The sequence below is a fragment of the Kwoniella dejecticola genome, chromosome 3 (assembly GCF_000512565.2).
Source record: "Kwoniella dejecticola CBS 10117 chromosome 3, complete sequence".
Classification (NCBI taxonomy): Eukaryota; Fungi; Basidiomycota; class Tremellomycetes; order Tremellales; family Cryptococcaceae; genus Kwoniella; species Kwoniella dejecticola.
This window is the reverse complement of record NC_089303.1, coordinates 1,431,520-1,452,920: the sequence shown is the minus strand read 5'-3', so window position 1 is coordinate 1,452,920 and position 21,401 is coordinate 1,431,520. Positions and strand designations below refer to the sequence as shown.

The window sequence follows — 21,401 nt, the reverse complement described above, 5'->3', positions numbered from 1 at the left end:
ATTTTGCAACGGGTAGTACGATATGATAGGCTACTTATCTATACACAAAAGGAAAGTCGCGCGTCAAATCGTTAGATCTCGCTTCGCTACTCTACGTACCTGAGTAGTAGCATTTTTCAATTGAGGATTTATTTTTTGAGTGGTGCTGCTCGTGCGACCATAAGTGATGAATGAGGTACTGCATGAGGACTTTGCATTTGCAACTTGAACAGCAGAAAGCAGAAGCGAGGCTGATTTATCTATTAACCGTAATCCCAATCCATCTGCTTCTGATTTTATCTTTATCTGCTTATAATCTCATCTATCGCTTAATCGATCCAGAGCCGTATCTTGATACAGCAGGACAACTCAAACCGCACTTCGAATTATCATTATCATTATCGCGCACCCAAGCTTGTTAAAAGGAAGATCTAATTTCGGGTTCAAGTCTTTCATCATGTCTGACGTGGAGAAATATGGCGAAGGGGCTGGGAACGCAGTACCAAACCTGAACGGCACCGCAGCTCCACACGATGCCAACGATTCGAGTGTGGGTAAAGGAAGTGTGGATGATGAGGTGTTATTAGCCAAATTGGGGTGAGTAGGAGTCTCTCTCCGTCCTCGTCTCGGCTACTCTATTGGGCATAGAAGTCGACTGTGCTGATATTCACGATAATGTCAACGACAATGAATTAGGTACAAGTCCGAGTTCATTAGAGAATTTGGGAATTTGGAGACTTTCAGTTTCGCAATGAGGTGAGTTGATGATTCCCATCCCAGCAAGTTGTTCGTGAAACTCAGGAAAAAAGAAATTTTGGCTGATCGTGTGACACTTGCTCAGTATCATGGGGTATGTCTTTCTGCTCCTCCATCTATAACCCACTGTGGAAGCAACCAGAACGAAGAGGATTGAATATGGACTGACGAGGTTTGTGAGGATAGTATGACGGCATCCATTGCTACTACATTTACCACCCCCCTTACATACGGTGGTGTAGCCTCGGTGGTCTGGTGTTGGTTAGCGGGATCTATCAGTGAGTCAGCCCTATTGGTCGTTGCGATCCTTTCATCGCCTGCTCAGTTAGGTTCACTCTCTGCGCGAGCGGATGTGCTGATCTGAATGAATGAATGGAACAATAGTGAATATCAGTCTGGGTGCTTCTATTGCGGAAATCGTTTCTGCTTACCCCACTGCAGGTGGTCTATACACTGTAAGCTCATTTCTCCGTGGAAGTTGACGGATCTGCAGGACGGTGTTTAAGTGATTGACAGGCTTCCGCTGCTCTGGTGCCAAGGACCTACAGGCCTATGTGAGTGTTGCGATGCTGCACCGTTGCATAGACTCAAAAGCTGATTGAGATGCTCCGTGGCTCCGCGCAGTGTCGGATGGGTCACAGGTTACCTGAATATCTTGGGTCAAGTCGCTGGTGTAGCTTCTACGGAATGGGGTCTGTCCGGAGTGAGTCCGATATCAGTCTTCACCACCTGTACCTTAGAATACCGGGGATTTGTCCATACTGATAACCTATGCGCCTCTTGTCAGATGATCCTTGCTGCTGTCGTGGTCTGCAGAGAGACGTACGAGATCAAAGTATGGCATCAGTTCTTGCTTTTCTGCGCTTTGCTGGTTATGCATGGCTTCTTGAAGTAAGTCTCCTATTATCCTTCACCCGCACATGCACAAATCGTGGGCGCTTACTGATGTCCTTCAATAGCTCGCTCCCTACAGCTGGACTTGCCAGACTTACAAGATACTTCGTATTCATCAACATCGGCTCAGCTTTGATCATCATCATCACTCTCCTAGCGACAACGCCAAGATCGGAGATGCACCCTGGAAGCTATATCTTCACTGAGACGCTGAACGGTACTGGATGGCCAAATAATGGTCTAGCGGTTTTGATGGGTTTACTCTCAGTCCAGTGGACTATGACTGATTATGATGCTGGTGAGTAGTGCTGATCTCTCATGGACCGGTCATTTGCAGACAGACGGCTGATTCCATATTAACTTTAGCCGCTCATATCAGTGAGGAAGTACACAGAGCGGCCATCGCTGCCCCTGTAGCTATCTTCGTAGCTGTGCTCAACACGGGTGTGAGTTCAAGCAAACACTGGTGATTTGTCTGTCTTCGGAATTTACGCTAACTTAACCAATGTCGCGTTTAGGCTATCGGTTGGATCCTCAACATTGTGCTCTGTGTCACTGCTGGTGACGTGTCTGCTTTGCCTGGACCGTCGGGCAATGCGTTCTTGGGAATTATGTACTTGCGAATGGGCAAAGCAGGCGCCATGGTACTTTGGTCTTTCGTCTGGTAAGTCCATTTCGAGCCGACCTTGCAGATTGCTCCGGCTGCTCTTGTAAGCGCCCTGTGCTGATTCGCATTCATATAGTCTCATTGCAGCATTTACAGTGCAGACAGCCCTTCAAGCGAACTCCCGAACGGTCTTTGCTTTCTCCCGAGATGGTGGATTCCCGGATCGAGGTCTCTTCGGTAGAATGAACAAGACCACCAAAACCCCGATCGTAGCTGTGTGGGTCGTGGTGGCCATCAGTGTTCTGATGGGTGTGCTGGCTTTCGCAAGTCTCACTGCTGTGAATGCTATCTTCTCGATGGTGAGTCCTGCTCGATTCTGTTTGCCTTTGGCCTGAATTGGACTGCGGAGCTAAACCCATGATTGTTCGTAATAGTGTGCGGTAGCGTTAGACTTGTCATACCTCATCCCTGTCGTCTGTCGAAGGATATTCGACGGCCATGAGGAAGTCAAGTTCACCCCTGGACCGTTCTACATGAGAGGCTGGGGTCTTTACGTTAATATCATCATGTGAGTGACTTATTTCTGCTGTCTGACTTGACGATGTCTTGCTGATCCGACACTGCTCTGTAGGACCGTATGGACTCTGTTTGAAGTCACCATTTTGGCTTTCCCCGCTTCATACCCTCTCACATGGGACACTTTCAACTATTCTGTGAGTTCGGTCACTTTGAGAGTTGGAATGTTTCGCTGATTAGACATCGGTTTTTATAGGCTCCCATCACTGGCGCAGTTATGGCGTTATCCCTTATCTGGTACTTTGCCGCCGGTAGACGATACTATGATGGACCCAAGTCCAACTTGTCTACCGAGCAAAAAGTTGCCATTCAGCCTGAATTATAGGATGTTGGATCGTCGTCCTGAGATAGCTTTCAACAAAGCTATCTTCAGGGCAGAAAGGTCAAAGCTTTGGCTTGATGTGATAGAACAGCAGGCGGGGATGGACCTCAGTAGAAGGTCTTTTTTGGGTTGTACAATCGTTATTTCATCATGACGATTCCGTTTCCAGTCTTCCACATTGCGTACAATTTTCATATACATCTAATGAGCGATGGAAAATGCTGGTGCAAAGTGTCAGGTATGAAACGTGAGGTGCTTTTTTGATGGTGTCATGTTAAGCGAAGATCAAAGTACGACCTGTAGAATCTGGATCGGCGCTTGAATCCTCTCAGATGTGAATCTGGACAACACAACAGAAAATGACGAACAACATCTAAGCTTGTACCGCAGTGGTCTATGGTGAAGTGTAGGTCAATAGATAAAGACGCTCGGACCTGCCGAACTCGTTCCTGAGCAAATGAGAAACGCGTCCCTGGTTTCATACTCGGTTGACATCAACTCTTCAACTTGAAATGTGGAAGTCTTCTTCACACACTTAGCTCTTCCTCGTTTGAATGACCAATAGATTCCATATTTGGATCAGCTTAATCTTGCAGCAAAGACTGGATAGTTCGTGGGAAAGCGAGGAGACATGCTTTCCCAAGGGCCGTCAGCAGGGTTCGAGGTTAGTGGTCCTTCGTTTGATCAGCTGTAGAGCCGGCGAGGAGCTGACGAGATCGTGATGGCAGGCATGGGTAGAAGGGAAGGATCACAAAAACTGCTTGAGTAAGCTACTTTCCCCTCGGATCTTTGGTCCTACCTCGATTGCGTGATGTAGCTGACAATGATCCACAGATGAGCACCAAATCGAACACCATCCTAAAGCTGAAACTCAACCACCTTACACCGAGTGTTTTCTGGAGACCATTGATGAGGTAAGCCTTCTTTCCCCCTTCATAGACTTCCTATTGATGCACTGACCTGACAAGAGTGTCTAGGCTTTCACAATCAACTTGAGAAGAATGAGCGATTGCAAGTGCAAGTACGACCTTCAGGTTTTCCTGTACATTGACGGCTCGAAAATCGAAAAAGGTATAGCATGGAGACCTCAGATCTCACAGCTAGTCCAATGGCAGGATACAACGCACGAGCGAGAAGGGAAGCTCTACACGTCTTCATTCCAGTTTGCCCCCATGGTAAGCGCGCGTAGGGTCGTTGTAGTTGACTACACACTGATTGACTTCGGTTTTTGCCTCGATCACAGCCCACGACCGACGATTTAGCGAAAGTCACAATTGACCCTGTGGCGATGAAGAAGCTTGGGACCATCGAGATCACTCTCGAATGTGGGCGCTATACGGAGGCAGGCTACGGAGACCGTGGAACGAGCAGTCTGGTCGAAGGAACTATGAGCGAGAAGGCCAAGAAGTCGGTTCCATTTCACGCTCTTTTAATAAGAATGCTGAACCCATTGTTCCCCATCATCTCATAGGTTTGCGTACTCGGTGGGGTCAGTCTACGAATCAAGCTTCCAATCTCATTTGTCTCCCAAGGTTTGAAGCTCACATAACAGCACGGTGAAATAGCACGACGGATTCAACCGAGTACAAAACATCCCAAGAGATGCATTGGACCTTTTTTCCAAAGGGGAATAGGAGACTCTTTCATCGATTCGTCTTCAAGGTGAGAAGTGATTCTACAAGTGTCTGTACGAAGGCTAATTTGGAAATTGATATAGTACCGACCAAAAGCTGTCCTGGAGCAAATGCGAATCATTGGTGAGATCACATGCCCAAGGTGTTTTCCGCGCAGGAAAATCCAACAGCTGAGTCTTGTTTTCAACATAGATACGCCCGAGGACGAACAAACAACGCCGGCGCCTCAGCGAAAACGGAAGAGGAGTTCAGCTGTAATTGACTTGGCAGATGAGGAAGAGTCGATAGTTAAGGAAGAAGGTGAAGAGGATGTCAAGCCCAACCTGAGAGCGAAAAGAGTGAAATATCTCGAAGTAAGCTGCCGATTCCTTAATCAGCCTGAGGAAGATGTGACTGACTTGACTTGCTTGAAACGCACAGGAGCAGGTCAGGATGCTCACCGGCCAATTGAAGCAAAAAGAAAAGGGGAAGAAGGCGAATGACGGCGTCGTAGACCTGACTCAAGATTCCGATGAGGATTGAAGGAGACTGTGGAGCTTACAGAGGTCCTCTTGGGTAGCCTGACGTGTATAAATATACATTTGTACAGAATAACCGGGCAATGATCGATACGTGCATCCCAATTCACAGCGTAGCATGTATGTATATATCATTGAAAGAAGACCGACACCATTTGACCGTCCTGAAGCAGAATCAGAACTGGTAGCCGGGTTCTTCACAGAACACAGTGGTATGATTTTCGTATTCTGTAGATACATCACTAACAAACTCTGACGTACACATGGCCTTCGCAGGTGTAGGTGCTGACAACGGTTTCTCACCATATCTACAAATCGAAACTATTGGGTCCTATATGTTATACAGGACGCGACTGGCTCGCCACCTGTTAGGTGTCTCATACAGTCGCTACGCGACTCCTCGCAAAGATTAATTTTAGTTATCCGTACAGTGCTGTGCCCGATTCGTTCCATGTGTTTGTCTTAGCCACGGCCTCCAACCTCCACTTCAAACACGACTTTATCGTTCCCTCTTTCTTGCTTCCTTGATTCTGGCGAGCATCATTATCCATCATATGACAAATCTGATTCAAGTCAAGACCAAACAAATGATTGTTCTCGCGATACCCTTCGCCGTTGAAGAAGCTTCAGACCGTTCAGAAAGGATATCCTTGCGCCATGATATCACAAGGTATAGATGCCATCTTCAAGGTCAGTCGGCTCTTTGAGTACATACACGACGACGATGACAAAATCGTATCGCTCATTATGGATGGCAGTCTTGGATCGTAGCAGTTGAACGTAAGGTCAAATTCAGTGAGTTCCGTCTCGCCTTCGTGCCCGAAGCTATCGTGGCTGCGTGAATAACAAACTCGTCCAGACGAATATCAACCCCAACACTATCCTGCGGTCAACGGAACGCTCCCTTCAACAGAGTGTTTTCTGGAGGTCTCCGATGAGGTAGGTCCTTCCGAACTAGATATGGGGCTCGGGACTGGAGGGCCATGTTCAATTCAAGAAGCCTTACAGCACTGACCACACCTGTTCAGCCTTTCCGGATCGTAATCAAAAAGAAGAGCGACGACCATTCGTGACACGAGCTGTGCTGCGACTACTACATTGATGGAGCTCATATCACTCAATATATATGGAGATCGGGTAGGAAATTGCGGCTGGATCGTGTCTACGAGAAACGTGAGGGAAAGACGTTTGAATCAGCCTTGAGGTTTTCGCCTTTGGTAAGTATCTCGCTATCTGTCTAACTTGACTCATCGGGCATTGATACCATGGATAGGCGACCCCTGACGATCAGGCTGCTGTCACGCTCAATGGCGCACAGCTCATGCACCTCGGCCGTATCGATGTGGTATTCCGATATGGCTCTTTCCCCCCGATCGGCAAGGGTTCGCACCAAGGGAGGGAAGTAGCAGCAGGCATTGCTGATGAAAATTCGGCAACGTGAGCTTGTGAGGGGCGGGACCTTGGGTGAATGCAAAATTTTGAACAACCTCGTGAAGTCAATCAGGCTCTCTTTGACTGTCAGGTGAGCTCAACGTAAGCTTGCCTCTCGTCCTGCATGTCTTCTCACAAGAGCTGTGGGCAGTACCAAGCCGTCAAAAGAGGTTGTGTTACCGGAGAAATTGCTCTGGACTTGCGATTCAGCATCGAACTGGGAAGGCAAAGTGGGATACAGATTTGTCTTCAACGTGAGTTTCAGAGTGAATTATCATTGATAGAGATTCGCTGATCACGCAATACAGTATCGACCAGGAATTGTGCTTCGTCAAATGGGAATCATTGGTATGTTTCGATTGTCATCGCGCCCCAGTTGACTGGGATTGTTGTCCCCTGAGGTAGAGGCCACCCCAAAACCTATTGTCGAGCAGTCCGTTTCCCAAGGCAAGAAAAGAGCACGTCCACAGGATGTTGACTCGGCGAGATCCGACGTCGATGAGCTCAAAGAGGAGGAAGAGACAGATGTCAAGCCAGATATGCAAGCCTCCAGGGACAGATATCTCGAAGTGAGCACAACGAGACGAGTTTCAATCGTTGCAGAGCAAGCTGCAGTCCACTGATGCATCGAAAAACATTTTCCAGGATCAAGTGAAAATGCTCTCTTCACAGAACAAGCAGCTTCGAAAGAAGGGTGCTACTAAGATACCCAAGAAGGAAGTGATAGATCTGAGCATAGACAGTGAATGATGGTATGAAGCAGTGCCTAGTGCGAACTGAAGGTTCCAGTCCGAGGAATTTATGGTATGACTCTTATAATACGATCTCAAAAACGTCTGCATGTATCGATGATGTTCTGAAACGCACGGACCATCCGAAGTTGGTGCCTGAAGAGTGGCACAGTGAACCCTGGTTTCACTCACTGGTCCAGTCAACCTCCACTCCGAGAACGATGTTATCGTTCCTCCTTGCTTCCTTGCTTCCTTCTCTATTCTCCGTCCCAAGTGTGAATTGATCCACGTGTGATACACAAGTCCTGAAGCTGTCATCTGATCGAGCGACCAAGAGGGAGACAGATCGCATGATGCTTTCGCAAAATGGAGTTGAAAGCTTCGAAGTACTTTCACATCTCTTCCTCAATTACCATAGACGTATTGACTAGCTGATTTGTGATTATCAGGCATGGATAGAGGAAGCTGACAGTAAAATCCGACTGAGTGGGTCTCGTCCAGTCTTAAGTTCATACGTGCCGAGCTGATGACGGGATCGTCTCAAGACGAGCATCAGATCGAGCAGCATCCTGCGAAGAATGGCAATCCCGCATATACGGAGTGTTTCCTCGAGACCTCTGATCAAGTATGTCCCCCTGCACTATCATTCACGATCACAGTCTTCGTTAATGTTGTTGATCTGAAGACTTCGGCTAGCCTTTCCGAATTAACATCAAGCGAGCTGCGTTCCATACAACGCGATATGATGTCAGCTGCAAGGTACAAGTCGACGGCACTCACCTGGGACGGTCGGCATGGCGGAAGGGAAAGGAGCATACCAGCTGGGACTACATATACGAGGAGCAATCGGGGAAGACGTTCGCCTCACAGCTCAAGTTCTCACCTTTGGCATGTCTCTTCTCTTTTCGTTATAAGTTGATCCCGGCGTTACTGACGAATCATATACTGTAATGCAGATGACCACCGATGATGCCACTGCTGTTACGATCGATCGAGCAAAGCTTGAGCGATTTGGCATCATTGAGCTTGTAATTAGATATGGGCACTTTCGTCCAGCTGGTCAGAAGCTACTTGAACCCACAACGTTGGCGTCGGGCATTGCCGACGAAAAAGCAAAGAAGTACGTAACCATGTTAATCCCATCGTACTGATACTGCGTGGTGCTGACTGTTTTCACTGGAATGGAAGATTCGCTATGACCGTTAGGTAGGTACATGTAACATTGGTGTGATGTTCATGCATTACAGCTCATCGGCACGATACTACAGTACCGCAAACTCGAAAGAATGTGATTCCGGTTACAGACACCTATAAGTTTACGCCAATCAAGGAGAACCAGCGTGGCTATAAATTTGTCTTTAAAGTGAGAGGCTAGTCACATGACACAGATAGGATGCTTATCAAGTCGTGCAGTATCGACCCCGAATCGTCCTCTGCTAGATGGGAATGATCGGTTTGTTCGGCGCAGATCCGCTCATTGATCGACAATTGCATTGAACTGAGTCACCACGGGTATTGCAACAGAAGTCACCCCAGAGCTTGATGTCGAGAGATCGGTCGCCACTAGAAAGAGGAAGAGGACGTCAGGAACCATTGACCTCACACGCTCTGATGACGAAGAGGTCAAAGAAGAGGGAGACGTAGATGTGAAGCCCGATCTGCAGGCTACGAGAATGCCATACCTCGAAGTAAGCTCTTTGACACAGATACAAACCCGCTCCCCAAAGGACTGATTGAGCTCCGCTGACTTTTCTGGTGATGGTTAGGAGCAGATCAAAATGCTGTCGTCAGAGAATAAGCAGCTTCGACAAGCGACATCATCTAAGAAGACTAGGAAGGAATGATCGATTGATCGTGAAGGGTAAATAAAGGTTGCAAGAAAGTCAGGGAGGGCTTCTAGTTGCTTTGAGGGCGGTCAGAATTGGTGTATTCGCAACCCAGAACGATATGCTGTCAAATATCTCGCATCTATGTATGATGTTGTAAATATCTAAATATCCAAGTGAGGCGCTCGGACCTTCCGCCTGATAAGCGCGAGGAGAGCGAAGGTTGACGTAATTCCGCGCTATGACTTTGTCCACATGTTTCGTTTGCCTGCCGCTAATCTTCGCCCGAGTATCTATGTCTTCCTTTTGCACCGATATCGACTTCTACTATTTCTGGATATCAATCCAGTGCTATAGGTATCAACAGTCCGGCAACAGCTCAAGATGCTGTCGACAGGTCAGGGGCTAGGCTTCGAAGTGAGTGACATGCCAGTCTCAGACATTTACAAGCTGAATGTGGATCTAGGCGTGGGTGGAAACAAGGAATCGAAGAAGCGTCTCAGTAAGCGACGTCTGCAGATTGATGGTCCTGTCGAGATCAAGACTCAGTAGTGATGGTCAAGCTGATCCTGATGCTGCCGTGATCCTATCGGTCGATGCAGACGAGTATCAGGTTACGCATGGAATCGACGAATCGACCGTACAGCATATGTCACATGTTACCTTGAGACCATGGAGCATGTAAGTGCTACGCTTTTGATGTCAGTTCATCCCAGCCTGACATAGTCGATCATGGCTGATGACGTCTTTCAGCCATATGCAATTTGCATCAGAAAGTTTGCGTGTGTGCCGGACACCGACTGGAGATGCGACGTGTATATTGACGGTACTTATATCGATTACGAGGGTGTGTGGTTCAAACGCGACGAAGAGTATCGAATTGAAAGTGTGCGAAACATGCAGAATGGAAAGCTCGTCAAATCATCTCTCATTTTCCTGCCTTTGGTGAGCAAGAACAGTCAATTTCAATTTGACTCTTCGTTGAACATTTGGCTTGAGTGCCCACTTCCTGCTGATGCCGAATGACCGACTCATGGTGTCAGACCACAACAAGCGAGAAGGAAGAGGTCACACTGACGTCGGAGGATATCAAGAGTCTCGGTACTATCGTCATCAAACTGACTCCCGGCACCTGGGTACGAGACCGAGCTGGTCCGGCCAGAGGCGTACAGCTAACGCATAGAGTCGGAGATGAGAAGGCCAAGAAGTGAGTTGATATCCCGCGTTAAGCGTTAAGATGCCTTGACTCGATGAAGGACTCAATTTGTTCCGTTGCAGATTTGCTCAGACAACCAGGTGAGCGTTCAACGCTGATTCAAGCTGTTTTTCACTGACCAGTTGTCCAAGCCTATCGATGTCGGATGTTGCTGCTCCGAAGACGATGGGGATCTGGAATTTTACGCCCAATCTCAGCCTTCGGGCGCCATATCGATTCATCTTCAACGTGAGTTAACAGGTCGAGACATACATGAAGCGTCACAGACACTGACAACAAGATCGGTAGTACCGCTCGGAGATCGTTCTCAAGAAAATGCGGGTGATAGGTACGTCGATTTTGGTCTTATGTAGGCTTACATTCACACAAGAGGATCTGACGAGATGAATAGAATCACCCAAAACGTATCAAGAGATGGAAGTTCCAGGAGAAACCGAAACAGCGTCTCATAAAGACTCCGCTGGCGGCTCACCAACGCAGACAAAGAAGAAGGTACCTGCAACGATGTTCGCAGATGCTATCGATTTGACCAATTCTGCCGACAAGCAGAGCAAGAAGCGAAAGTTAGCAATGTTCCTGAAGAACGCGGTCGAGATTGATGAAAAAGAGGACCTCTCTGGCCCTGCGAATCCTGGATCACTCAAGCGGATTCAACTTTTAGGGGTGAAACTGCTACTGTACTCTCACCCGCATGAACCAGCTGACGGATGGATTGTCCGCAGGAAGAGAATCATGCCCTCAGAGATCAGATTCGCAGACTCCAAATGGGTCAACGGATCGAAGAGCAGGCGGTCGATCTTACGCTTGGACACTATGATAGTGAATGAGATTAGTATCGGTCATGATCAGAGCTGATCGGCCGGTAGACGGAATGTGAGCCAGATTTGTGCGTTAATTGTATATACCGTGTTGAGCTGTATTGCGGACGATGTATTCTGTAGTTGGACATGTATCGGTGTTAATCAGCAGGGCATTGCTTATGGCGCACGGACCCGTTGTTCAGGGAGTTCTCATCCGACTAACCACAGGCAAACAAAGGCTCGACGATGAAGTTACACAGTTCTCTCTTTCAGAAACTTTATTGTTCTTCCTTCTTCTGTCACCGCATGAACAACATAGCTATAATGCTCTCCCATATACCCAACTTGCCCTCCAAGGTAAGTCCATCAGGACCTACATTGGTCACAGGCAACACTGATAACACTCTCCTACAGGCTTGGGTAGAGACCAAAGCCGAAGGAAAGCGAATGAGTGAGCAGTATTATACTACTCTCCGGTGAATCGACAGCGTCGAAATGTGCTCAATCCGTTTTTATTCTTGGGTAGCTGAATGGAAGATCAACCATTATACACCTTCACTAACTCCCCAGTACTGTCCAAGAGCAGAATGTTACCTGGAAGCTATTAACGAGGCATGTACTACAACATATAATTATTAATGAGCTGAGCTGACGTCAGCCCGAATTTTTTTCCCATTCGCCAGCCATACAGGATCTGCATCGCCAAAGATCCAAGCTGGAATAATGGCCGCGACTGGAAATGTGAAGTCCGCATCAATGGACAGCTTTTGCGTGACTCGCAATGGAAAAAGGAAGACGGCCAGATCAATCACGAGGTCGCTACCATCAAAGAAGGTGACACATACCTCGACGGTGATCTGACCTTCGATGCGCTTGTGAGTGGATTCTAAGGTACCGCACTCCGGCAATCGTTGCCAAGGGGGACTGCAAAGTATGAGCTGCTCACAGTAGGGGTATTAGCCCACTACAGATGATCCGGAGCAGATCACTTTCAAGGCGGATTCTGTCGCCATGTTGGGTGTGATCGAAATCAGCCTGACTCCAGGCGCTTGGGTTGCCCCTGTCATCCTTTCCAAGAGGCCTGCTGTTCCAAAGGCTTATAGCATGACAGTAAAGCCAAACCTACGACCACAGCCAAAGCCACAGCCGAAGCCTCAACCAAAGCCACAGCCAAGACCGATAATTACCCCATCATCGAAGAAGGAAGAACCTTTTCAGCCGGTGAACTTCGACCTGGGTATAGCGAATGAGAAGGAGAAGAAGTAAGTCCATCATCAGTAACGCGGGACGTCACCCGTCGATTCATGTTCGCTCATCGTGCTTGGTCACTCCATATGTAGATGCGCGCTCACAACGACGTGAGGAGGATTTCCCATGTATGTAAGCCTGCATACTCAATTTGATCTTCACTGGTGTACCATAGTGTGACCAACCTTCGACCATATCAACCTCCGGTTCCTCAATGGCGAGCACCCAAGTTCACGCCTCTCAAGCAAGAAGATCGGCCCTCCTACAAATTCACTTTCAAAGTACGTTCCATCCTGTTTACAGGCTACCAAAGGCTTGAGCTGACTCAGCAAACAGTATCGCTCAAGAGCCTGGCTCGAGCTGTATGGCATCATCCGTGAGACAACGGTTCCGCTGAAATTCTAGATCGCCCTGAAAGTCTGTCCATTTTGCTGATGATGAGCCTGTATGTATCTGCAAGAGAGGAAAGATAAGTCAGATGAAGGTCAAACAGCTACAGCTGCTGGACATCCCTCAAAGCGTCCCCTTGAGCAGACTCAAGCTGAGCAAGAAATTAACCAGCTTAAAAAGCACATGAGAAAGATGGCGGTAAGTGCCGGTTTTGATCAAGCAAGTGTGAAGTTGATCGCGTGTGATGCTGCAGGAGGAAAACAAGGCGCTTCGACAGGATAATCAAAAACTCCGAGAAGGTCAGACCGTAGAAGATCACCTTATCTGCGACCTGACCCAGGATGACAGCGGTTAGTTTTAGGTACGAGACCGCAACAACGGACTTTCAAGTCGTGAAGTTGTGCTCGTCTGTTTGCAGTTGTAGAGATACTGTATGTAGTTGCTGTCGTTGTCGAGTTGTGCTAGAGATGATGATGCATTGTCGATTCGCAAGATACAGCTTGATCTGACCATGGAGTACCGGCTGTAGCGATCTTGTATGGCGGGCGGACCATCATGCGGTCCTGTGGGGCGTGTCTTCAGATATTTACACGTAACGTGGCACGGACCGTCTGGCGTCATTTCAACAATCATGATACACCGACGACACACTTCAGCGTTGCATCTTCCTTTCCTTCCTCTCTTCCTTTTATCTGATCAGCTCAGCAATCCCAAACTAGAGTGACACCAATGTCATGCGATCTCGAGATGCCCGTTGGGGCTTTGAAGTGAGTGGCGAAACGGAGCTGCTCATTTAACCTTTTACTTCCATGATCAGTCGATAGACTGATGGCCATCTAGGTGTACATCAGATCGGTAGAACAAGACAAGCGTCTAGGCAAGATTCTCCTCCCTCATCTTCTCTCCTCAGAAACAGCTGACAATGAATACCGGGATACTGCTCACTTGGTGATGGTCAGACGATTACAAAGTACGCCATCTCAGAGGGAAAGGATGCACACCTGAGTCAGGATGTTTCGTGGAAATCATACCAGGGGTGAGCAGCTGAAACAATCATCAGTGTTCGATGGACATACAAGCTGCGAGCCTGCTGATCATCAAAATCACTGCTCAGCCGTTCGTGATCGAGCTCACGAAATTCGCTTCGGCGCCATATCCCAAAAGCGACTGGAAATGCCAATACTTCATCGACGGACAAAATATCACCGAGTATGCGCTTTGTCAAGATTCGAGGTCGATCTCGGTGGAAGATATGCTAGAGAGGATAGATGGTGAATACACGAAAGCTAAATTGATATTCAAGCCAGCGGTAAGTAACACCTTCCTCAGGGACATGAAGCCAAATCAAATCAAATCAAAAAGGAGAAACAAGAGGAAACAAAGAGAAAGGCGTGTGTGGCTGATCCCCTGGACTGGCACTGTAGAATACCACCGATGATCTGAGCAAGGTAGATCCAGGAACCAAGATGCCGTTGAAAGTCGGTCAAATCGAAGTCCTGATCACCCGTGGTGTCTATGATCAGGTCGACGATAGTGAGAAATACAATGAGGAAGGTATTGAAGATTGCACTTTAGACGAAAAGAAACACAAGCGAGTCCCTGCTCAACAGACGAACATTAGATCACCGCTGACTCATTAACCATGTGATTCATAGGATGGCTTATGCTGTGGCGTCAGTCTTCTTAGTGTCTGAATCCCCAGCTATGCCAACAAAGTGTAACTGCTGAGAGATTTCTTGTACGACATCAGTCTAGGTGAAAGAGAGCCCGTGGAAGGATCTGAGACCGCATCTTTCGAGTGGATCGAGGAAGAGAGTAAAGGGCCGTACTACAGATTCAGCTTTGCCGTACGTTCCCTGAAAGGAGGTTGCAGATGAAAAGGCTAATTGACTAAGAGAGTTCATTCAGTATCGAGAGCGCACTCAACTTGTCAAGCTCGGGATTATAGGTAGGTCGCTTCAGGCGAAGCAGTTGTATGATATAACAAAGCTTACTCCACCGTGATTGGTACTAGCCGAAGACTCTGAAGTCTTACCGCAGAAAACCGAGGTGCCGGCTCACGCTGAACAAAGGGAGTCGTCGGTAGAGAGTGTGAAAGAACCTACCATGGAGAGTGATGGATTCGAAATCATGGAGCCCAAAGAACGAGAACAGGGACATGTTAAAAAACCGAAGACGGAGAAAAGACATCGACCTCCCAGCAGCGGGATTTGAGGGTCAGGGGAATAAGGAGAATGCAAAGGATCACCAGAATGTGAAAGATGCTAACGAAGTGAAGGATATAAAAATTGATCCGGATCAGCAACCTCCTCCAACAGCTGAGACTACCCAAGTAAAGCAAGAGCAAGATCTCGACGACAAGGATCTATTGAGAAAGCGTATCGAGTATCTGACTGTGAGCTCACCCATCATTGATTGCTTTATCAACAGTGACACGCTGACCCTCGAATAATTGGCAGGAGCAAGTGGCTGTAAGGAATGGCAAGGGCCCGAGGCGCATTGCTGTGGATCTCACCGAGGTGGATGACGATGCTTAGACGATGACATCGGCTCGAAACTCCACGAAGGATCCACAGGGTATGTTCCATCGATTTAATTCGAGGAATAGCTCTTGGGATTACTGTGTGTGGCCCTTCATGAGTATACTGTACAGAATGAGCGAAAGCTACTTTATCTGAGATTCACGTCTATGCATCAATTGTTAATTATTGAGGATTTTTTGCTTCTGATCGTGAGAGCGTGCAAAGGATGCCTGTTGTACGTGCTTGTTTGTGTGCATCAACTTTTCGTTCAGTGTGTGGTCGTAAAATCGATGATTCTTCCGATCAAATTTCATGCTACCTGACTGTCCCCATCATCGAAGCGCTGAAACATCCACTTTGTACTCTTTATTGTTCTTTCTCTTCAACATCATCGTTATCTCCCTGTCCTATGACTACAGTATCGTAAGGTTATCTGTTAAGGGATACGAACGATGATATCTCAAACTCGACCTGCTTATTGTTTCAGAGTAAGTAAAGTATAGCCCTTTCTTCACTGGGATTATTGTTTAGTCGGTAGAGTATGTTGTTGAACCTGCTTACAAGGCAGCTTGGCGTTCTTCAGGCTAGTATCGAAAATACAGATACCGGTTTACCTTTCCGTAAGTACTGTACTGTACCTTCTCTCCGTGAAACCGTTTGTTCGCCACTCAACGTGCATCGTGCGATACAACAGGTGAACATGGATATCATCACTTGACGAAAGATGACGGGACGAGATCTTCCCTGTGTTACTTGGAAGTACAGAGGGGAGCAGTGAGTCACTCATAATCACGCACCACCTCTTTGGGATCAGAGCAAACTTTGATCATTCAATCTAGCCATTCGCAATCACCATCGAAATGTCACCTACCTTCACCCGATCTCGGTCCGACGACTGGCGAGCAGCGTGTTTCGTAGATGGCAAGAGATTAAGCGGAAGTTACTGGAATCCCGACTTTAGGGAGCATCGAATCGACTCGGTCCCACTGCAGCGAGGAGGCGAGCTGATGAAGTGCAAGATGAGATTTGGGTCTGTCGTAAGTAGCTATGTACAAGGATATTTTGTCTGGGCAGTCACTGATGACCTTGTCCATGATTTGGGCTAAGTAGGACGAAAAGTCTCATGCGTCCGCCAATTCCATCGACAGAAGTGACGCGGAAGTAATTGCATCTGAGAAACACCGGGGTAGGATCGATATTATCTTGTCTCGGGGTATATGGATACCAATCTCTTGTCCATCGATATCCGACAAACCTGAAACGCCGATCCCGATTATCGACCAGGCAGCAGGTGAGGAGAAGTGAGTGATAGAAGCGCTAAATTCGGCTGCTTGCTGATATGCTTCCAATCATAGCTCACATCGATCGGTATAGTAAGCCCGCTACTCCTCTACGATCTGCAGTATGCTGACTGATGGGAACAGCGCAACCGACCCGGTCAAGATGGGACAAAGTCCGACTAGACCAATGATGTTCGCTGAAAGAGGGGACGAGCAAACCTTCTACTCATTCCACTTCATTGTGAGTGCGCTTCCAGAAAAACAATCTTTCAGGCTGACTTGTCACTCAGCTTGAAACTCGAGAGAATCTGATCTCGTATGGGTTGATACGTAAGTTGAGCGGAAACGACATTCAGAATGTCGTTGACTGAATGCGAATTCCAGCGGATCATATTCCTGCTCCGCCGCCTAATCCTTCTTTCCCACTGCCCGATCTGTCGAGTCGCAAGAAAAGGAGACGAGACGCGGATGATGTGGACAGCGAGGAAGAGGGCGATATACTGCATCAGCTGGACATATTGAAAGCGAGACTGAAGCGGAGCGAGGTGAGTTCAGTCGGGTTGATTGAGTTGAATTTCTGAATGTGCGAAGCTGATGCGAAGCGATGTGATTCATAGGATATGAACAAGGAGCTTATCAAGCAACGTGGTGAATTGAGGAGAGAGCTCGAACAGACCAAGTATACGATGAATATATTGAAGGCGTTGAGGGATGGAGACGATACTAGGACCATTGTCTAAGAGGTATTTTGTGTCATGTAACTTGCTTCGTACCGTGCGTGCAATACACCCGGCGCCATTCAAGTCCCTGAATTCCTGAAATTCCTCTAACCCATGGTCAAGACCCTCCGGTGTGGTGCTTGCGGATGGGTTAACGGATTAAGCGTACTTTGGTACCTGAAAACAAATAGCTAAGAGGGGGAACGCATGAACACCAAGCTAAATTTGGTTGTTACCGTAACTCATCTAAACTCGGTACCAAGGCCATCCAAAGAGCTGGAAAATGTCAGGTCGTCAACATTAGCTGAAGTCGGCTTTCAAGTTTGGTTTGTACAGTAATTATATGGTGAATCACACTGCTTCAACTTACATTTCAGGATCTGCATGGGTCCCGATGTTGAAGTGAGAGTATGGGATCCGGTTCATCCTCTCCTGTGAAGTCCGACTATTCCCCACCTATCTCGTTTCACTCGCAAGGTCCGACAGAATATATTGGCGGTGTACCTGGTTATACGGTTCTGGATAATGTCTGGTACAATAATAAGAAGTTCTGTACGTTACCCGCTCCTCTAGTACGGCTCTTGCTCAGGCCGTCTAAGCTCACTTATCCTTGAATTGAACCGGTCGTCCAGATTTTATAGGTGACGATCATGGACATATACCCAATAACGAAAGGCTTTTCACTGCTAGTACCGGCTGGGGAGATGGGACGAAGGATGTAGTCACATTCGAAAGTAAGAAGGATGGCCCAGATGTTGAAGGCGGGGGAGGAATCACCGAAATCAATGGGACTACCAGTACGTATAAGTCATTCTCACTGTGGTTGTCGATGGAATGCGCAATTGCTCATCTACGGTGGACAGTATTTCTGAATGACGGTTGGCCCGGATCATGGTCAGGCTATTTCATGTATTATCACTTTGCTTCGGAAATCATCTTGGGGTCGTATAGCGTCTTATCATCGATACATAAACCTTTACCTTCGGATCTGAAGAAACCTTGGAACATATATAAAGGCTTAGGCAGGAGATTAGCTTTACAAGAATCGAACCAGCTCCCGCTGGTTTCGTCAGCGAACAAAGTGGATGTAGGACTGGCAAATCGGATATTGTTTGCTTGGGAATGGAATTGGGATGGCAAGGATGGGCTGTCTAGAGCTGTATCAGAGGGTCTTGTGGGCAAAGATGGTAGGTCTACTGAACCAGAACTGTACACACGCCCCTCGAGAAATTTGCCTGGACTCGGTCATGCTGACAATTGAGTGAAATGACAGGTATAATAGATCCGGCTGGATGGAGGGAGATGACGAACACCAATAGATGGATATACTTTGAACGGCGTGAGTCGTAATCCTCCTTGATTGTTCATTTCATTCACTTCCGTCCTATCAGGACGATTGGCTTTCCCTCGCCTCATACGGACGACCAAGCTGACATTCACTTGCCACGTCTAGTACTACTGACGGATCGAGAGACGGCTCATCGTAATAACCCTCTTTCTCAAGTATGGTACAAGATGGCGTTGGACGCATACAAACTCGCTCCTTCCCCCAACTCTCTCGCATCGGTGCGAGAGAAGTTCCTGAATTATTATGATATACCTATACAGACTCGACATAGAGCTGGAAAAAGTATAGGGAACAAAGTAAAAGTGGTATATGCGGATAGGCAGGGCAGCGATAGGAAATTCCCGGATAAGACGCACCAGGAATTACTGAAACACCTGAAGAGGATAGAAGAACAAGGGAAAGCTGTGATCATAGACGCCAAGCTGGAGAACATCGATCTAAGGGGACAATTTGAGTTGTTCAGTGATGCCGATGTAAGTGATTGTCCAACGAGCTTGAGAGTGGTACAAGCTAATGGCTGAGACTGAGGCTGACACTGGCTTGGGTGGGTAGATAATGTTTGGAGTACATGGAAATGGATTGACTCATGAAATGTGGATGCCTACCGGAGGAATTGTTATTGAGGTGAGTCGTATTAGATCCTTCGGGAATGATACATGTGACATAGAGCTGACTGGGAAGTGATTATAGTGCTTCCCAAAGACGACATTTGCATACGATTATGCACCGATCAGTGCAGTGTTAGGCCATCAACATCTGATATGGGTATGTCTCCCTGAATCAATCGTTTAGATGTATGCCGTAGCTGACGTCTTGGCCGTAATCCGCAGCGAGAAGATGGAGAATTCCCGCCAGAGGATTGGAAACCGCAAAACGGAGGAAATGGAAATGCCTTGCATGACGGGACGAGATTCCCAGTAAGTCCAGTTATTGAACCTTCTGCTCAGCCTTACCAGTCATACACTGCCCGCATACATGGATTTAGCTGACCAATCCTGCTCACAGCTCAATGTGGAAGTGTTTTCGGAATGGCTAGAGAGTAAAATAGACGGGATGTTGTGATAAGCTCAACATTGGAAAGGGAGATGACATGTGCTAAGTCTCCCAATCATCGGAAGTGTCAGTCTGTAATGGTAGACCATGTACGAACATATGTGACATGCGACTCCCCGGAGGCAAACTTTCCTGATATCTGATATCAAGTTGGCTGTCCCACTGACATCAGATGTACTTTCCCATCAATCACAGTTGCTGAGAATGAGCTTAAAGGTCAAGCACTTACCCCAAAAGATCGATGTACACCGCAACTCTCCCAGTGCAACGTGCTTCCGGGTGAAATCAATTTAGACTTCGGTCTAGTGGCGCGACATATACAGAGTACAGTACTGTGCTGTACCATGGAGTTCCGGCTAGCTTGCCTCTCTTCCGTGCCGTGGTCACATGAATGTGCGCGTGGGTCACCTCAGTTTGCAACAATCCTCTTTGTCCCTATCTCCAGGCTCAGAGGATGACGATAAGCATGGGAGTTCACAAAGGGTAACCAAATTCCCACTCATCCTTTCATCTAACCCCTTTTCGAAGGTCACTCAGGATACTGTATTCATGGAGTACTCGAATGTTTTTTGGCCGCATACAGACACCCTCGGGCCTCATCGTCATGCTGGCCTCTTGTCTCTCACGTCTTCGATCACTTCAGATTAGATCAGATCAGATCAAATCAGATCAGATTAAAGATTAAGTACCGACTGCCCTCATTCGTTTCGTTTCGTTGAGACTCCCCTTCACATCCACATATATCCCTCAAGATCGTATAATCAGCGCTTTGCACTGAAGCTTCAGGATACAGTAGAATCGAGCCGATCATGTCGTCCATCTTCTCCGTACCCCTCAACTGTAAGCTTTGGGTCATTGACCAAGCTACAGAACGATACGTCTGCTGTACGGACACATCCGACAACTACTCTTCCAAAGAAGGCACCTCCTTCTACTGTCATGGCCAAAGCCAAAGCCAAAGCCAAAGCCAAAGCCAAAGCCTAGGACAAGATCGGACACATGCATCTCTGCTCCCAGACCAGACTACCAGGCCGATCACCTTTGCCGACAGCTATTTCTACAACGCAAATCAAGGCTATGCAGCCAAATTCGCCCAGCAACTGATTTTGACGCGCATCGATATCGAGTCCACCCAGGCATCCCAGGCGTGTCAAGCAGGTGGATCTTTCCAAGCTGTATTCCGCTTTGAGGCGGATCTGGCTGATACTGACGTTTTACAAGAAGCTCATTAGTCTACTCTGCAGTACTAGAAACTCCACGGGACGATTTGCTCCAGTGCTCGTATGTAGAAGGAGGGAATGGCGTAAGCTAAGCGGGGTTCACTAATTATCCGAGACTCGGGTACGCTCGTCCCTCCACTGATCGTACATAGGCATAGTGGGTGTTTGTTATTGATCAAGCTTTCCAGAAACTTCATATCAGGTAGTTGCGCACGCTATAATCCTCATCATGCTTCTGCGTATGTATCATGAATGGTCATTTTCAGTGGCACTTCGAGCACCAATTCGTCGATAATCTCAGAATGGTACATCAGCGCTGCCACTTTTGCTG

The 21,401-nt window shown here is 47.5% G+C and overlaps 7 protein-coding genes across 7 annotated transcripts; all 7 read left to right on the top strand.

The window, feature by feature from the left end:
* Positions 1 to 436: 436 nt before the first annotated feature.
* Positions 437 to 3,137, top strand: I303_102915 (uncharacterized protein; the record flags this gene model as incomplete). Its single annotated transcript, XM_065968655.1, has 14 exons — positions 437 to 576; positions 676 to 735; positions 922 to 1,013; positions 1,120 to 1,190; positions 1,252 to 1,289; positions 1,360 to 1,438; positions 1,523 to 1,626; positions 1,695 to 1,927; positions 1,996 to 2,075; positions 2,148 to 2,293; positions 2,373 to 2,595; positions 2,671 to 2,804; positions 2,868 to 2,949; positions 3,009 to 3,137. The coding sequence occupies 14 exons, from the start codon at positions 437 to 439 to the stop codon at positions 3,135 to 3,137; spliced, it is 1,611 nt and encodes a 536-aa protein (XP_065824727.1).
* Positions 3,138 to 3,765: 628 nt separating this feature from the next.
* I303_102914 (uncharacterized protein) lies at positions 3,766 to 5,290 on the top strand (the record flags this gene model as incomplete). The annotated part of the gene is made up of 10 exons (XM_018406261.1): positions 3,766 to 3,798; positions 3,863 to 3,899; positions 3,969 to 4,048; positions 4,112 to 4,309; positions 4,378 to 4,541; positions 4,606 to 4,623; positions 4,700 to 4,796; positions 4,852 to 4,891; positions 4,961 to 5,121; positions 5,189 to 5,290. The coding sequence occupies 10 exons, from the start codon at positions 3,766 to 3,768 to the stop codon at positions 5,288 to 5,290; spliced, it is 930 nt and encodes a 309-aa protein (XP_018264755.1).
* Positions 5,291 to 5,943: 653 nt separating this feature from the next.
* Positions 5,944 to 7,467, top strand: I303_102913 (uncharacterized protein; the record flags this gene model as incomplete). Its single annotated transcript, XM_018406260.2, has 10 exons — positions 5,944 to 5,976; positions 6,045 to 6,081; positions 6,146 to 6,225; positions 6,315 to 6,355; positions 6,428 to 6,503; positions 6,560 to 6,723; positions 6,869 to 6,971; positions 7,026 to 7,065; positions 7,123 to 7,286; positions 7,363 to 7,467. The coding sequence occupies 10 exons, from the start codon at positions 5,944 to 5,946 to the stop codon at positions 7,465 to 7,467; spliced, it is 843 nt and encodes a 280-aa protein (XP_018264754.2).
* Positions 7,468 to 9,658: 2,191 nt separating this feature from the next.
* Positions 9,659 to 11,317, top strand: I303_102912 (uncharacterized protein; the record flags this gene model as incomplete). The annotated part of the gene is made up of 9 exons (XM_065968654.1): positions 9,659 to 9,691; positions 9,741 to 9,955; positions 10,048 to 10,219; positions 10,318 to 10,481; positions 10,553 to 10,570; positions 10,613 to 10,718; positions 10,779 to 10,818; positions 10,882 to 11,153; positions 11,213 to 11,317. The coding sequence occupies 9 exons, from the start codon at positions 9,659 to 9,661 to the stop codon at positions 11,315 to 11,317; spliced, it is 1,125 nt and encodes a 374-aa protein (XP_065824726.1).
* Positions 11,318 to 11,614: 297 nt separating this feature from the next.
* On the top strand, positions 11,615 to 15,465 carry I303_102911 (uncharacterized protein; the record flags this gene model as incomplete). Its single annotated transcript, XM_065968653.1, has 18 exons — positions 11,615 to 11,647; positions 11,705 to 11,741; positions 11,817 to 11,902; positions 11,974 to 12,165; positions 12,251 to 12,552; positions 12,714 to 12,819; positions 12,875 to 12,914; positions 12,999 to 13,126; positions 13,182 to 13,278; positions 13,888 to 13,964; positions 14,043 to 14,237; positions 14,353 to 14,482; positions 14,584 to 14,601; positions 14,684 to 14,775; positions 14,837 to 14,876; positions 14,943 to 15,041; positions 15,130 to 15,323; positions 15,388 to 15,465. The coding sequence occupies 18 exons, from the start codon at positions 11,615 to 11,617 to the stop codon at positions 15,463 to 15,465; spliced, it is 1,944 nt and encodes a 647-aa protein (XP_065824725.1).
* An 845-nt stretch (positions 15,466 to 16,310) lies between these two features.
* I303_102910 (uncharacterized protein) lies at positions 16,311 to 17,470 on the top strand (the record flags this gene model as incomplete). Its single annotated transcript, XM_018406257.1, has 7 exons — positions 16,311 to 16,487; positions 16,561 to 16,751; positions 16,806 to 16,823; positions 16,875 to 16,971; positions 17,021 to 17,060; positions 17,115 to 17,275; positions 17,348 to 17,470. 7 exons carry the CDS (start codon positions 16,311 to 16,313, stop codon positions 17,468 to 17,470), a joined length of 807 nt encoding a protein of 268 aa, XP_018264751.1.
* Positions 17,471 to 17,859: 389 nt separating this feature from the next.
* On the top strand, positions 17,860 to 19,859 carry I303_102909 (uncharacterized protein; the record flags this gene model as incomplete). The annotated part of the gene is made up of 9 exons (XM_018406256.1): positions 17,860 to 18,001; positions 18,082 to 18,246; positions 18,313 to 18,636; positions 18,723 to 18,788; positions 18,903 to 19,270; positions 19,350 to 19,421; positions 19,488 to 19,562; positions 19,628 to 19,714; positions 19,803 to 19,859. 9 exons carry the CDS (start codon positions 17,860 to 17,862, stop codon positions 19,857 to 19,859), a joined length of 1,356 nt encoding a protein of 451 aa, XP_018264750.1.
* Between the last annotated feature and the right edge of the window lie 1,542 nt (positions 19,860 to 21,401).